The sequence below is a fragment of the Stegodyphus dumicola genome, chromosome 6, assembly GCF_044657685.1.
Source record: "Stegodyphus dumicola isolate Sdum_Otavi_A_Nest chromosome 6, ASM4465768v1".
Classification (NCBI taxonomy): domain Eukaryota; kingdom Metazoa; phylum Arthropoda; class Arachnida; order Araneae; family Eresidae; genus Stegodyphus; species Stegodyphus dumicola.
In genome coordinates this window covers 82437627-82453443 of record NC_140773.1, presented here as the reverse complement: position 1 = coordinate 82453443, position 15817 = coordinate 82437627, and the positions used below count along the sequence as shown (strand labels likewise).

The following is a 15817-nucleotide window of genomic DNA, read 5'->3' as shown; positions in this document are numbered from 1 at the left end:
ATTATCGTGAAGTTGTTTTATTTATTGCAAAGAGTGCGCAATGCCTAGTTTGTGCAATTCTCTGATTTTTTTAAAGTGAAAATATGTCGATGTGTACACGGATACCAAGTTTGTGCAACCGCCAAAAAACGCCACAGGGTACCCGTAAATATATTTTTACCATGAATTCTTATTTTTGTACATTTTAGTTTCTAATCAAAAGCTGCTGAGATATGCCACACAATATTAAACAGTAAGTCACATGCATATGCTGCAGTTAGCAAGCATATATTAACAGGCATGATAAAACTACTTCGGTCCTTTAAATATAGATTGCAATGTAAAAAACAGCAGTTCTGTTTCTTAAGTATAATTTGAAACAAAAAAAATTCTACTTAACAACCAATAATTAATTTGTTTAAATTACATTACATATATGTAAAAAAAAAAAAAAAAAAAAAAAAAAAAACTTTAAATAAACTTCAAATCGAGTATCATGTCTTAAAAGTCTTCAAAATTAGGAACAAAAAGCAAATGATTTCAATTCTGTGACTTTCTATCAGAACAGTAAATAAATGGTTGATCAGAAAAGTAGAAAAGAGAAACAAACTGGTAACTTGTTACCTCTCAGGTCTTAATGAAAAGATAAAAGAATGTATGTAATTCTGATCTAAATGCTATTAATTTCTCTGGACAATTTACTATGTGTCCTATTCTTATCAAACTGCACAACTAAATGTTTTAAGTTTGATCTCCATATATTGATTCTTTTATCAATTGCTAGCAAAATTGAAATCTTTATATAAAATCGTTTGTAAGTTGGTTGCTTATTTTAAAATTATTTTCACATCCCTTCAGAGAAGAATGCACGAGTTGCTAAAAATCTGCTAGTTCTCATCTTATTTATAGAATAAAATGTAAAGCTTTTTAGATTAACGGAAAAAAAAAAAAAAACATTGCCTCCGCTTCAAAAAAAAAAAAAAAAAAATTTCAATTTCTATCAATTAAAACAGGGAGACACTACTCAAAAAATTTTCTTATCAACAAAAATTACTTATATTAATGATTAGCCATGTTAATAAAAAAGCAAAATCTTTGCTAATTTACTTTGAATGTTTTTATCTATTAAAATATATTTTGATACAATTAAAAAATATGCAAAAAATGTAGTTTTGTCTAGTGAATATTCTTGAATTCTATCATGCAGCTGGACCAACTCTGATATATAACAAAATGCTGAGTAATGGCTAAGTGGTTTTAGTAAAACACTGCTAATTTGCCTTGCCTCTAAGATTAATGAGTTGGCTGCATAAGGTATTCATAATATTATGTGTAACATAAATACGAACAACTGTGCAGGATTTCATCCTTAGAAAATCCACCACAATGGCATCTCTGGAAATAGACTAAGTTTATTATGCCACAGTCAAACAGATCTAGAGAACAAATATACACCCTACAGAACCAGCATAAAGAACAAGATGCAAGTAAACAGTATGCTCATATATGAATTACTGGTGTCACTACAGGTTACTGGACAGTTGAAAAGTCATTTTGGTTAATCTTTGGATTATGGTAAGGCGATTTTTTGGCGACCAACCCTGTACAGCAGCCTGCTAGTTTTTTTTTTTTTTTGACGCCATTTTGTTTTTACGAAGTAAAAGCAAATTTTTTTTTTTTAACTCAACATTTTTTTTCAACAATCTGCTAGCCGAATTACGCTTATACTAGAACTTTTATGGAACAAAAGTGCTTAATCATGACGAAGATTAGGTGCGAAATTGGGAGAAAGTGCAGAATCGTCCACTGCTTGCCGCGTTTTTAAGAATTGCACATACACGGTATCATCCATGTACACGTCGACCTATTTTCACTTAAAAAAAATTCCAGAATTGCACAAAAACGGCATTGTGCAAACTCTTGACTTTATCCATGTACACTGCTAAAGTCCTAGCTAGTAACCTTTATCGCCTTACTACCTGTTACCATATTCCAAAGATTAGCAATTATTTTAAATACTGCACACTTTAAAGTAGTTAGTTATAAGTAAATCATCATTAATATTATTCTTTTATACATGTTTTACTGCACTCAGCTACCATAAAATCAAATGTTTTTAAACGGCATGAAATCAAATGTTTTTAAACGGCATGAAATTTTAAACGGCAAACTAGGTAAGAAAATGTGCAAGTACATAGATAATTAATATTCCACTGCATGCAATTTTTGTAATAACTATTGCATTTCATTACAATGCAGTAAATTATTTTTCAATTGATTCATACAAAATTCAAAAAAGTCTGAATATTTATGTAACTTGGAAATGATTTAAATTAAATGTATTAATTACATAATGTAATATCTTTTTTACATTCTGAAACTTTAGACCATTTTAATTTAATACTTTTATTTACTTGTAAAAGTTAACTTATAAGTTAGTTACATAAAATTAAATTCTAAAAAGCATTTAAATGTTTGGTCATATTTGACACATGTAGCCAAAATAAATACAATATAACAATCATTACTCAGATAAACTTTCATTTCCACTTTCATTGTCAAAGCATACATCAGGGGATATGCCTAACATTTGTTTACGTTGAGCTGCCAATGCAGCAATTGAAGATGCAAAAGAATCATTTTTATCTAATATGCTATGTTCAAAACTTAATTTAGTATTCTGAGAATCTTCTGTCCTTATATCTTCATCATCATGTTCAAAATCATTAATATCGTGCAAGTAAGAACTGTTTTTGTATGTGTCCCAGGATTCTGCAAATTTTTTCTTACCTAACAAACAAGTATTCATCGGGGATTCGTCTACACTTTCTGAACCAGCATACAAAATTTCAGGAGATTCAGAAATTCCCAGTTCTTGTTTTTTCTTTGCCAAAGCTTTCTGTTCACGAATACGACATTCATCAGCTTTAACAACAAGCACATTTTTAAGTTCCTGCATCAAATGACTTGAAACTTCTAGATTCCTTTTACATTCTTCATCAGCAAAATTTCTTTCATCTTTTTCATTAATTTCATGAGATAATTTTGTTACTACAGCTTCAAAAACTTCATCTTCAATATTTCTTTCAACATCACACTTAACTGGTTTTGAAATGTCTTGAGAGTCATTTGGAAATGTTTTAATATTTATCTGTTCAACTGGAAATTTTTCATTACCATCAATTAACTTATTAATATAATCAGTACATTCTACAAATATTACTTCATATGCTGAAACTTCTAATTTAACTTCTTTAAGTACAGAATGTACCAAACGCAAAGAGTTATTACTTATTAACGAGTCACAATCACCATGTTCTTTATACGTTTTACTTAAATGATCTTCAGCTTGGAGTAATCTTACTAAAGCAGCTTTCAAATGCAAACTCATATTGTGAACAGCCACCTCTAAATGTGATTTACGAGAAGACAACTGTAAATTATTTTCAACAGTATCAGTAGCCATGCTTCTATAATATCGATAAACAGAATGAGTTTCATTTAATAGAAAAGTCATTTCCTTTTGTAAGGTTGACAGTGTTGACTTCAGACGCATGAGATAACATAAGTGATTTATATGATTACTGCTAATTAAACATGACATACTAAGATATAAGTACTTAAAAAATTCAGACATTTGTAGTTCCATTAACTGATAAATTGTTTTTAATGACGTTATACTAAAGCCACTAGAAACTTTTTCGAGTTCTTCTAACTGATCTACAGAATTTACATCATACTTCAAAAGCTCACCAAACTCTTTTAAATCTAACATAGCTACAGCATGAGAAGAAAAATCAAAATATTGTCCTAAAGGCACAGTTTGTAAAATTTTTAAAGTAGCTGATCTATGATACATAAACAAGGTCTTGTTCCATGTAAATATGCATTTCCGAAGTTCAGGATATTGTCTGTTTGGACAGGCAATAGGCAAACCAGATGCAGTTTCAATTCGTTCCGCTACAGCTGTAACGGATGCAGAAGTGAAACCTCGTGCTATTAATTCTGCTTCTTGAATAAGTCTGATACTTTTTTTTATTACACAAGTCATACTTTGCATATTATTCAAAGTTTTTGTTATATTTAAATGCAAATTTATGTAAAACAGCACTTTTATTACATTCATGACTATGAAAATGAAAAGTAATAATAAAATACCATTGAAAAGGTATTTTAAAATTAAAGTATATATATGAAACCATAAATGGAAATATTCAGGAAATAAAATGTACTTTTTATCCAAACACTGAATACCAGAATCGACAAACAGGCTTTTAAAAATGAAAATCACAAGAATGGTAGCAATTATTTGAAATGCAGCTGCCGCAGATGATTTAACATCACTTAGAGTTTCTGATTCCCAATTCTGCAAGAAAGACATGTCTTCAGCTATCAAAATTTTAGAATTTTGAAAGTTCCTCAAAATGCGATTTTGCAGATAGCGATTAACCTGTTCAGTAAACGGTAACAGATGTGCATATAAGGAAATCACCCAACTTTTTAAGCTACTTATTATACTTGTCATCACGCTTACGGATTTCCTTTCCACATTCATATCCGAAAGCATATCATTTAACCCAGACCTGACATTTTGATTCCTTACATCTTCTAAGAAAGGTAAATTTATATAATCTGAATTGTAAACGTTTCGCATGTAATCCGCCAGAGGTGAATTTGGAAGTACAACATCTTCATCAGAGTCTTCCATTTCTTCCTTCGCCATATTTAAAAGGCAAACAAAACTAACTACAGTTTCGCTTCTTGATAACAATGATTATTTTTCTACCAGTCAGCTTCGCATCATATTTAGTTACGAAAAGATTCATGAAAGACAAATGTCAAGTTTTACAGCTCTCGTCAAACACAATCACAGTAGACATGTCTTATTTTGCACTGGCTCAGACTTTCTGCCAGACAGACAGTAAACAATAGACATGCGTATTGCTCACAGTTGCAGTCAACCTGGCTTTCAACTATTAGACATGGGTATCAACCTGAAAAAGAAAAACAAATAAAATTATAAGGATAAAGAACGAAGTAGACACTTACATTAGACGACAAACACGATTCTCTAACTGATGAAGAAATGGATCTTGGAAGTTTTTTCGATGTTTGGTACTCAAAAATTCTTTCGGACAAAAGTTCAGGCTTGGCCATTGCTGATTTCAAGGTTGCTGTGAAAAATACAAGAGCAATCACTAAACAATAAAATAATCTTTGAGGATGCTCATTTTACTTCGAGCTAAGCTGGTACTTCGAAGTTTCGCATTAACATTAAATTTATTAAAGGAATGCAAACACCGTGATTATTCGAATATCAATCTATCTTAGGAAACTAAAATGAAAAGTAAATGAAAAAATAATAATAATAATAATAATAATAATAATAATAATAATAATAATAGAAAATAATTAAAAACTAGCACACCATAACTAAACTATGAAGGTGTCAGAATTAAATATGATGAAAACTTTAAATATTTTAGCGTGTTTTTCGATTGTAAATTAGCACTGAGAAGTAACATTATTAGAATCATTTACAAAACAGTTATTACTCCCGTTATATTATATTGCGTGGGAGTCTTGGAGTTCCATTAATATAAGTTTTTACCCGATTGTAAAAAGCATATATTAATATACATACAGATTATCAAGTTTGGAAGCACTAGCAGATGCTGATAACACTTATATTTTGGTCTCATATAGAAAAGATCTCCTCATAAAAGTTAAGAAAATACATGAAGTGAAAATTATTAGGCTGAAAGCCCATATTGATGTTATAGGCAATGAGAGGGCCGACATGCTAGCCAAAGACGCTGCTATGGGTAATGCCGGAGATGCTTTCGACATTCAGGCACCAAAAAGAATTGTTATTGGTAAAATCAAGGATTTCTATTATGATTACTAGAAAGAAAAATTTATCATTTCGGAAAAAATAAAGGTTATTTGTTGAATCTTGAAGTTATTAAAAATATAAGAATGATATGTGATTTTGATTACAATCAAATAATTACTGGGCACGGGCGCTTCTCGGAGAAAAGATTTAATTTGGAAAATAATAGTCTTAGTAATTTGTGTAATGCTGAAGGCAATGCGCGACATGTCGAATACTGCGTATTATTGCGACAAGTTAAAGAAAAACATGTTAACATAAAAGAATTCAATTGCCGCAGGAAAAAGTTCAGATTTGCAAAGAATTTGACGAGCTTTATTAATGGCGATCGAACAACAATATTGGGAATTTTGATTTGATGTTTTTAACAGCATTTTTGCTACGATCTGTGCTGAATATGCTGCATTAACCATGAGGCCGGCTAGCAGGGTTGCAGCACATTACCAGTCCTAAACGGAAGACTATTTCTGAGCCACAGTAAAAAAATCTGATGAGCACACATGTGTAAAAAATTTTATCTTTCAAATATTTACAAACGTAAATTATTATTTTATTTATATTTTATTTTTATCTTTGAATAATGCGGGCTGAATTTCATTTTTTGACGTGTTTTAACTGCGCGATTTTTTAGTAGTTAGGTTCTGGCAACAGTAAAATATTGCTAAGTATGTTCTAGTCTTTTTAATTAGGTATGTGCCAAAATACGAAGCACATTTTTTTAAAATACATAAAATTTTAATTAAACACACATGTTTTTAAGTAAGATGGGATATAAAACTATTAATTTAAATGGGATTTTATAGAACGTTTCATTAATTTTTTAAATATAGGCAATATTTAGTAAAATTTTAGTGAAAATTTTCATTTACGCCAGATCTCCTATAATAGATTCTAATGAATATACTTCAATAATCTTTATATAAATAACATATTTACCTGTGTTCTGTAGCAAAAGATTTGCTTATAAAAATGTTTGAAATATTCAAAACTTGGTACAAAATCTCAAAATTAAAACAAAACAAATCCCCTTTTCTTCAAAATACTGTCAATAAAATCAATAAATAAATACAAAGAGATTAGATTTTGCTACAGAACACAGCTCTTTAGCTATTCATCTTTATGAATAAAACATTTTGGAAAAATTTCATTTCAATATTTTAAACACATTTTGAAAAATTAACGTAATCGCAATCAAAAGTAACGAAAAACACAATTTCTCAGAAAATGCATTTAAAGATTTTAGCCACTTTAGACCTTTAAAACTCGCCCTATTTGTATGCCAGGCCCTCTTTTACTTCATTCTTAACTAATTTTGACTTCTTTTAGCATTTTTCTGGATAACTTTGTTGCTTGTAGAGATTGACGTTTCGATTTCTGAATTCGCTGTTTGTGTATTTCCATGTAGCTTTCAAGCATAATGGGATTAATTTCTATATCTATAAAACTGAAAATAGGTAAAAGTCCTAAATATCTTGAATTAAATAATAATACAGCAATATGTGCACCTAAAAGCAATGTTTTGAGTTGGACGAAAGTTTAGGTAAATTAGTTCTCAAAAGGTTATTAAAACACTCATTATTGTTTTGAATCTTCCCATGTAGACATTATATCAACAAAGTGTCACATAGTGAAAGATGTATTGCATTTGCAGCTTTTATTTTGTTTAATAACTAGAAAATAGTTGTTTAAACTTATTGTTTACATTTTGACGATCATTTAAATACCAACTTCCGGCATCATTAATTCACTTCGGTTTATTTTTTATACTATAATTTATCTTCTAGTTATCGTAAAAACAAAATTAAAGCATTTTTGGAAACCTAAATGTACGGCCTATAAAATGAATAAATAAACACATTTTCGAAAATTTTCACCAAAACGACGAATTTAGGGTAGGCCTTAAGAGAAACTGATGCTGTTTTTTCTGAGTTATAAGAAGAGAAGGCATCTTTTTGTAATATTTAAAGATGCACATATTGAGTTTCAATGTGCTCAAGTCTAATAAATGTGTTTTATTAAACAACTTGGAGTTTTAATAAATCCTTATTGACTTACGAAGTATTTTTGAGAGGAAATTATTTGTCAACTGGCGACTGCAAGAAAGGCTTGGAATTGCAACTAAAAGTAAGCAATTTGTTTTCATTATTTTTTAAGTATGGAAGCTTTAAAACTAGCACGTAAGCAACATCGTAGAGTATTTTCTAAATTGTGTAATGAATTTGATCAAAGAGAAAATAATTTAAGTGACGTAGAAAATTTTTAGAATTAAGAGTTATTAAAGAGAAATCAAAATTAATGGTTTCAGCTGAAAACGATTTTAAGCAAGAACTATTTAAACAAGTTGTAGATGAAAAAAAAACTATCGAAAAAGAGGTTGATGAGTCAGAATCATATTTAGATAGATGGAGAAAGTTAGAATATAAGATGAATAAAGAGTCAGACTAGAAAACTGGTTTACACATAGGATGTGCGTCAATTTCGACAATTCCTAATACAATGATATATTATCCCAAGTTAAAATTACCAACATTTAATGGTGATTTAAAAAATTGGCTTAATTTTTGGGAATAATTTAAGAAAATTGATAAGGACCCTAACGTTGATAATCAAGATAAATTTACATACTTATCCCAGGCCATGCAACAAGGTTCTGTTGCAGAAGAATTAATTAGAAGTTTCCCGCCAAGCGACGAAAGTTATGAGAAAGCTGTAAAACAATTACATGCGCGTTTTGGAAAGAATCAACTGTTAATTCAAGTTTATGTAAGAGATTTATTGGCTTTAATACTTCAAAAGCAAAACACACCTGGGTGGTCTTTAAGAAAACTTTATGACCAGTTGGAATCTAAGCTTCGTGCTTTAGAAATTCTAGGGGTTACTAGAGATAAATAGGCAGCCATGCTTTTTCCTCTTGTTGAGCCTTCTTTGCCTGATGAGACACTTAGAGCATGGGAACGTTACCGAGCAGTTAATCGTAGATCTAGAGATTTAAATCCACAAAACGGGTAAAATTCTGAGCAGTCAAAAATAATAGAGAAAAGTGATCTAGATTATTTACTTGAATTTCTTCAAGATGAAGTAGAATTGGAAGAGCGAATATCTTTAGCTTCCCAAACATTTGATCAAAAGAAGACAGGAAAATATGATAACAAATGCAGTGTTAAAATACATTTTGAAAATAAAATCAGGAGTACTAAATCGAAATTTGGCAATCCATTGCCTGTACCTAGTACTTCCGAACTGTTTACATCAGCCCAAGGGCAAAAATTGTGCATGTTTTGTTCAAATCCTCATAATTCTTGGGATTGTAGGAATGCAAAAATATACTTCTAAATGAGAGAGAAGCTATCGCGTTGCTGCTTTCTCTGCCTGAGACATGGGCACCGAGTAATGAAATGTAATGAAAAATCGAGTTGCGTACTATTTGGGAAAAGACATCATGTACTTCTGTGTAGAAATATAGCTATAGGAAGTGCAATACATTCTAATAAAAAGGAAACTGAGTCTATTAAAACTGATTTACAGAGAGATCAGGCACTTGCTAATGTATCAAGTGCACCTAATATTATGTTACAAACATTAACTGTGATTTTAAGATGCAATGGTAAAAAGGGTAAAGCTCGAGCCATTATTGATTCTGCTTCGCAGAGGTCTTACATTGAGTAAAACAGCTAAAGAGATGGGGGTACAAGCCTTAAGAAATGAATACCTTCAACACTCACTGTTCGGAGGAAGTAATGCTAAAGTGTATAAACATGATGTGCTAGTGATATATTTATGAAATATGAAGTGTACATACAATTGTTTCGAAGCATTACGCCAACCTGTAATATGTGATACCATGCCACCAGTAGCATCGGAATTTTATCTAAAAGAACTTGCAAACTTAGGCATTTATCCTGATGATAAGGAATGTGGGCCTATTGAAATTTTAATTGGAGCTGACATATCGGGCAAGTTGATGACTGGCGGTTCTAAACTTCTACCCAGTGATCTTGCAGCCATTGAAACAAAACTAGGGTCGACGATTATAGGTCGCATCCCAGCAGCGTCGTACAGTGAGAGTATAACTTTAATTTCAATGTTAAATAAAAATGCTTGTATAACAGATTTGTGGACATTAGAGTGTTTAGGTATCAGGGACCCATCAGAAAGCAAAACAAAACCCGAACTTGAGGAAGCTGCGAAGTCCCATTTTTTAAATACCGTGAAAATCGAGAATGAACGTTTTATGTTAAGTCTACCATGGATTGAAGGTCACCGTCTACTTCCAGACGACTATGACTTACCTCTCAAAAGATTAAATTCTTATATGAAGATTACGGAAATATATTTCAGGATTGGTTGAAAGAAGGTATCATTGAGGAAGTACCATTGAGTGAAAAAGATGTTGCTTGTTATTATCTGCCTCACAGACATATTGTTAGAAAACAGTTCGACACGAATCCGACCAGTAATTGATGCTTCAGCAAGGGAAAATGGGTCACCCAGTCTCAAGGAATGTTTAGACAAGGGCCCAAACCTCATAGAACTGATTCCTTCTATTTTTACTAGATTTCGTTTAGACAAGATATGTGTCGTTGCAGACATTTGAAAAGCTTTTCTCCAAATCAGCCTTTATCCAAATGATAAAAATTTCCAAAGATTCCTCTGGGTAAATAGCAACAATGAATTGAAAATTTATCGTCACTAGAGTGTTCGGGTTCACTAGAGAGTCAATTGTGTTCGGAGTTTCAAGTAGTTCTTTTCTCCTTGGAGCTGTTATTCAGCATCATTTACAGACAGTTCTAAACAAATGCGTAGAAGGACAGTCCATTTATCCAAAAGAAATTATACAGAAACTTCTTAGTAGTTTCTAGTTGACAATTGTGTCACGAGTGTGAAAGATGAATCTGAATTACAAACTTTCATAACAGTGGCTTCAGAAGTAATGGCAGAAAGACAGTTTCATTTGAGAGGATGGGAAAATACAGATTCTTCAAGACTTTCTCTTACCGCTACAAATGTTCTTGGATTAATATGGAGCAAAATGAGAGATACCTCTAAGTGAATATATCCAGTTTCGAGAATCTGTGTACAGAGAAAATAACGAAAAGAACTATTCTAGCTGCTGCTCACAGAATTTTCGATCCTTTGGAGATTGCTTGTTCAATAACCTTAATTCCCAAACTTCTTTTGCAACATTTATTGAAAGCAAACATCAGCTGGGATCAGGAAGTAGATGCAGATATAAAGAAAGAATTTTTAAAATGGATGAAAGATGTACCTTTTTTGTCTAAATTTGAAATCCCAAGATCAATCAAATTTGGAAAAGTAAATGATAAGCATTCTTTACATGTGTTTTGTGATGCAAGTAAATTTGCATATGCGACAGCAGTCTTCTTTTCTTTCGTGTTGAAAAAAAAACTCAGTGTACATTCAACTTATACAGGCTAGAGCAAGAATTTCACCCTGTGGAAAAAGAAAAACTAGCATTGCACGATTGAAGCTTCTTGGTGCTACTATCGCTACACGACTTTTATCAAGCATAGTAAAAGATCTTCCAGTTAAAAAGGTTTACTGTTGAACGTACTTAACGACTGTGCTTGCTTGGATAAGAAGGGAAGATTCTTTGGGCGTTTTCGTCCATAATAGAGTAAAAGAGATATTACATTTGACATCTAAAGAAACCTGGAGATAGGTTCCCAGTGCAATGAATCCAGCCGATCTTCCTAGCAGAGGTTGCTCTGCACGACATTTTGCGTCTTTAAAATGGTGGGAGAGTCCTTCGTGGCTCTATTTACCTGATGAAATGTGACCTGTCCCTGAAGATATTACATGTGAAGAGGAAGTAAACAGGGAACGAATGAAGAAAAACGTTTCTTCCATGTTGACTGTTGGAGTGAGCAGTTTCCTAAATTCTCCTCTTGCGGATTATAAAAAAGCAGTAAATATCATGGGTTGGATAAAAAGATTTGTCTACAATTGTCGACATAAGCAAGAAAAGAAAAGAGGGAATCTCAGAGTCTCTGATATCGATGAAGCAGAGAAAACAATAGTGTATTTAATATAACAAGAATCCTTCGGTGGGTTAAGAGATAAACGATTACAATCTTTGGACACATTCCTTGATAATGGAATTATACGATTAAAATCAGCTGTACTCAGAAGAGATGATCATGAAGAATTTAAAACAGCAGCAATTTTACCAGGAGAACATCCACTTGTGAAAAGTTTGGTGTTAGAAGATCACCGGAGAAATGGGCATGCTGGTGTCTCATACACTTTAAATTCTTTAAGAGAGAAATACCGGCTTCTCTGCGGAAGGAGAGCCGTTAAACATGTATTGAGATCTTGCATTATTTGCAAGCGATTTTCAGCTAAAGATAATAATAATCCTCCCACTGCGCCACAATCATCAGATAGAGTTCAAGACGCTGCTGCATTTCAGATAACGGGAATGGACTTTGCTGGCCCAGTAATTCTAAGAGATAACTCAAAATCTTGGATTGCTCTTTTCACCTGTGCGGTGTATCGTGCCGCCCACCTTGAATTAGTGACATCCATATCAACAGAGACATTTCTACTAGCTTTTCATCGTTTTGTTGCTCGCAGAGGGAAACCTTCAGTCGTATACAGTGATAATGGAACTAATTTCAAAGGAGCTGCTAGTGCTTTTGCGTTTATTGATTTTGAGAAAATTTTCCTTGAAGCAAGAGAACACATAACTTGGAAGTTTATACCACCTAATGCTCCTTGGTGGGGAGGTTGGTGGGAGAGACTTGTAGGAATGATGAAAATTATTTTAAAGAAAACTCTAGGAAGAGCCAGTTTAAGTTACGAAGAAATGATTACAGCTTTATGCAATTGTGTGGCTATTTTAAATGAAAGGCCTTTAACTACAGTATCACCTGACCATACCAGACCTTAAAATGAATCCAAATTCAAATAGTTTACGGCGAAGGTTACAATATATTCAAACAGTACGGGAAGCATTTAGAAAAAGATTTCGTCAAGAATATTTGGGAGCATTATGTACAAAACAAAGGCTAAAAGAAGGAGACGTAGTTCTCATTGAAGACGACGATAAAAGAAGACAACTTTGGCCACTTGGTCGAATAGTTAAAGTACTTCCAGGAGTTGATGGTATTGTTCGTCGTGGTATTGTAAGGATGCAAAGTGGAGAACTGATCCGAGCTGCATAAAAATTATATCCTTTAGAAATTTCTGCACTAGAAACCACATCAGAAATAATACAAAATGAAGTAAAAAATAAAAGAGAAAAGGAGAAACAAGAAACTGCTGGCAAAGTATTAAATGAGGACTATCCTGATCGAGCTAAAGCAAAAGCAGAGAACCCTGTGACAACAAGCAGTGGCCGAGTAATTAAAGCACCCATAAAACTGTCACTTTGAACTGAATAAGTTTTTTAAAAACTTTTTTAATATTAGCAACTATATTTATAAGTTAACTTTCTATACTTTAGTTAACTTATGTGGGAGTATGTGAAAAATTGTATCTTTCAAATATTTACAAACGTAAGGTATTATTTTGTTTATATTTTATTTTTATCTTTGAATAATGCGTGCGTAATTTCATTTTTGACGTGTTTGTAACTGCGCGATTTTTTAGTAGTTAGGTTCTAGTAACAGTAAAATATTGCTAAGTCTGTTCTATTCTTTTTTAATTTTAAGAGTAATTTTTTTATGCTGTGTTCTTGAGTTATAAGAAGAAAATGCATCTTTTTGTGATATTTTAAAGATGCACATATTGAGTTTCGATGTGCTTACGTCTAATAAATGTGTTTTATTAAACAACTTGGAGTCTTGATGAATCGTTATTGACTTTCGAGTATTTTTGGGAGGGAATTATTTGCCAACATGACTTCCTTGTACGGCCTATTAAATCACACACATTTTTTTGCTGCGGTTCATATAAACTCATTTTCTCGTAAGGTAATTAACCGATCCCTAAAGGCAAGTTGAAAATTGCATCAAAAACTGCAAATTTTGAAATTAAATATCCTGGTTAATTTCTGTCGTATGGGAGTCAAACTTGAAGTGCGTTGCATAAAATTTAAAATATTATTAATATACTATAAAAACAAACTTCTTTAAACAATTTCATTAACGAGAAAACAGGATTGGGACATATGTGGCGTTCCGACAGATACTTCAACTTCTATTCATGAGATGGCGCCACGTGTAAAATCCAGTTCTTAATCGGAGCAGCAAAGCGACGTCATTACTTACTCAGACTTCTGGTGAGACAACTGTACACGACGGTAGCATGAACTGTGTTCCAAGCTCTGCGTTGATCTCTGCAATGTAATTTAAATTGTAATTTAGTACTTAATATATTCTTTTGTTATAGGAGATTGTCTACTCTTATTTTCTTTAATTATATCATGCATTAAGCACACGACCACCAAAAGTGGTGACCTTTTGACTGAACACGCTACTGACAATGGATTTTCAACGACCCTAAGCCACGTGCATCCAAGGCATTCTGAAGAACTGACTAAAAATAACAACGAATATGGACATTAAACGTATGCTACAACGTACCCCTTCAATTATTTCTAGAAGTATTGATAGATATATATTGCTTGTGTTTTTTTCAAAGTCGTGCATATCATCACAAGGAGCTTCAGCAAATCATCAATGTCATCTGTTTCGTTCCTCTGACTTCTCCAGTCATGCAATAATTCTTCGATCATTCAACTTTTGTGACAAATGTGATACAATAGTGATTTTCGCTAAATGTGCTACATCAGTAACTTTTCTGCAACGTGCTACGGCAAAATTCTTTCCTCAGTGTTCGAAAGTAGTGAATTTTTTCCCATGTGCTACAGGAGTGATTTCCTTTTTCCTTCGAAAGTGCCTTAGCAGTGTGAAGTGGTGATTTTGTGTGTGCGCAATACAAAATGAACGCATCATTTTTTTTTTCAAATAGGGGTTTCTTTTCAAATGCATTTCGGTAAAATATTATTTGTGTGTGTAATTGTTGACCTTGTCTTATTTGTGTGTGTATCGTTACGTAAATTTTTTCTGCATGGTTAAAATATTTATTGTTATCATGGTAAAATATCAATAGTGTATCCTCTTGCTACAATATTTGTACTGTTAAGTGTTTATTAATTAAAGTGAAAATTACCTATCAGTATGCCCGACGATATTCCACCAGAGCCACAAATCACACGCGTTGCGATGAAGCCACCGCCTTTCTGGAAAAATAATCCTTCATTGTGGTTCGCTCAGATCGAGGCACAATTTTCTATCGCTCGCATTAGTGAGGATTCTACAAAATTCAACCATGTAGTTGCAGCAATTGAGTTTGATATTCTGAATTCAGTGCATGACTTAATTCTCAAACCACCTGATTGTGATAAATACTCCAAACTGAAACAGCAGCTCATTGAAATCTATTCAGAAAGTGAATCTTCAAAAATACGTATTTTACTACAAGGACTTGAACTTGGGGATCAGCGACCTTCATACTTGCTGTCACGAATGCGTGATCTGGCAGGAAGCCATTTTAGTGACGACTTGTTGAAGTCACTATGGCTTTCGCGTCTCCCTAATAACATACAAATAATTCTTGCTGCTTCCAATGAAGATCTAACCCGTTTAGCAGCAATGGCTGACAAAATTAATGAACTTGTTACTCCAGCTTATGTCAGTGCTGCTAATGCTGCACCTTCCAGTTCATCCCTCGAACAACAAGTGGCTGAATTGACCAAAAAGTAGCTGAACTCTCTACAAATCTTCATGCTTCACGGAGATACAATCGATCAAATCAGGGCCCACGTAATAAATTTCGTGCCCGAAGCAGGAGTCGATCTCGTCACAATACTCGAACGCAGTACAAAGAACCCACAAGTGGCATATGTTTTTATCATATGAATTTTGGCGCTCAAGCTCGCAAGTGTGCCCCTTCATGCACTTTTGAACAAGCGGGAAACTA

The 15817-nt window shown here is 32.7% G+C and overlaps 2 protein-coding genes across 3 annotated transcripts in view; both read right to left on the bottom strand.

The window, feature by feature from the left end:
• Positions 1–15817, bottom strand: part of LOC118202239 (xaa-Pro aminopeptidase ApepP-like) — a 268101-nt gene that overhangs the window by 162774 nt on the left and 89510 nt on the right. For both annotated transcript variants that reach the window (XM_085818600.1, XM_085818601.1), the window contains exon 2: positions 5029–5153. In XM_085818600.1, coding sequence (XP_085674726.1) covers positions 5029–5153 — 125 coding nt within the window. The remainder of the gene's footprint in view (positions 1–5028; positions 5154–15817) is intronic.
• Positions 1646–4961, bottom strand: LOC118202238 (vezatin-like). Its single transcript, XM_035374392.2, has one exon. It carries the CDS (start codon positions 4700–4702, stop codon positions 2504–2506), a length of 2199 nt encoding a protein of 732 aa, XP_035230283.1. The 5' UTR covers positions 4703–4961; the 3' UTR covers positions 1646–2503.

Bases quoted from the DNA above. Each gene is read 5' to 3' on its own strand.
- LOC118202238 (XM_035374392.2), bottom strand. From the start codon at position 4,702: ATGGCGAAGGAAGAAATGGAAGACTCTGATGAAGATGTTGTACTTCCA.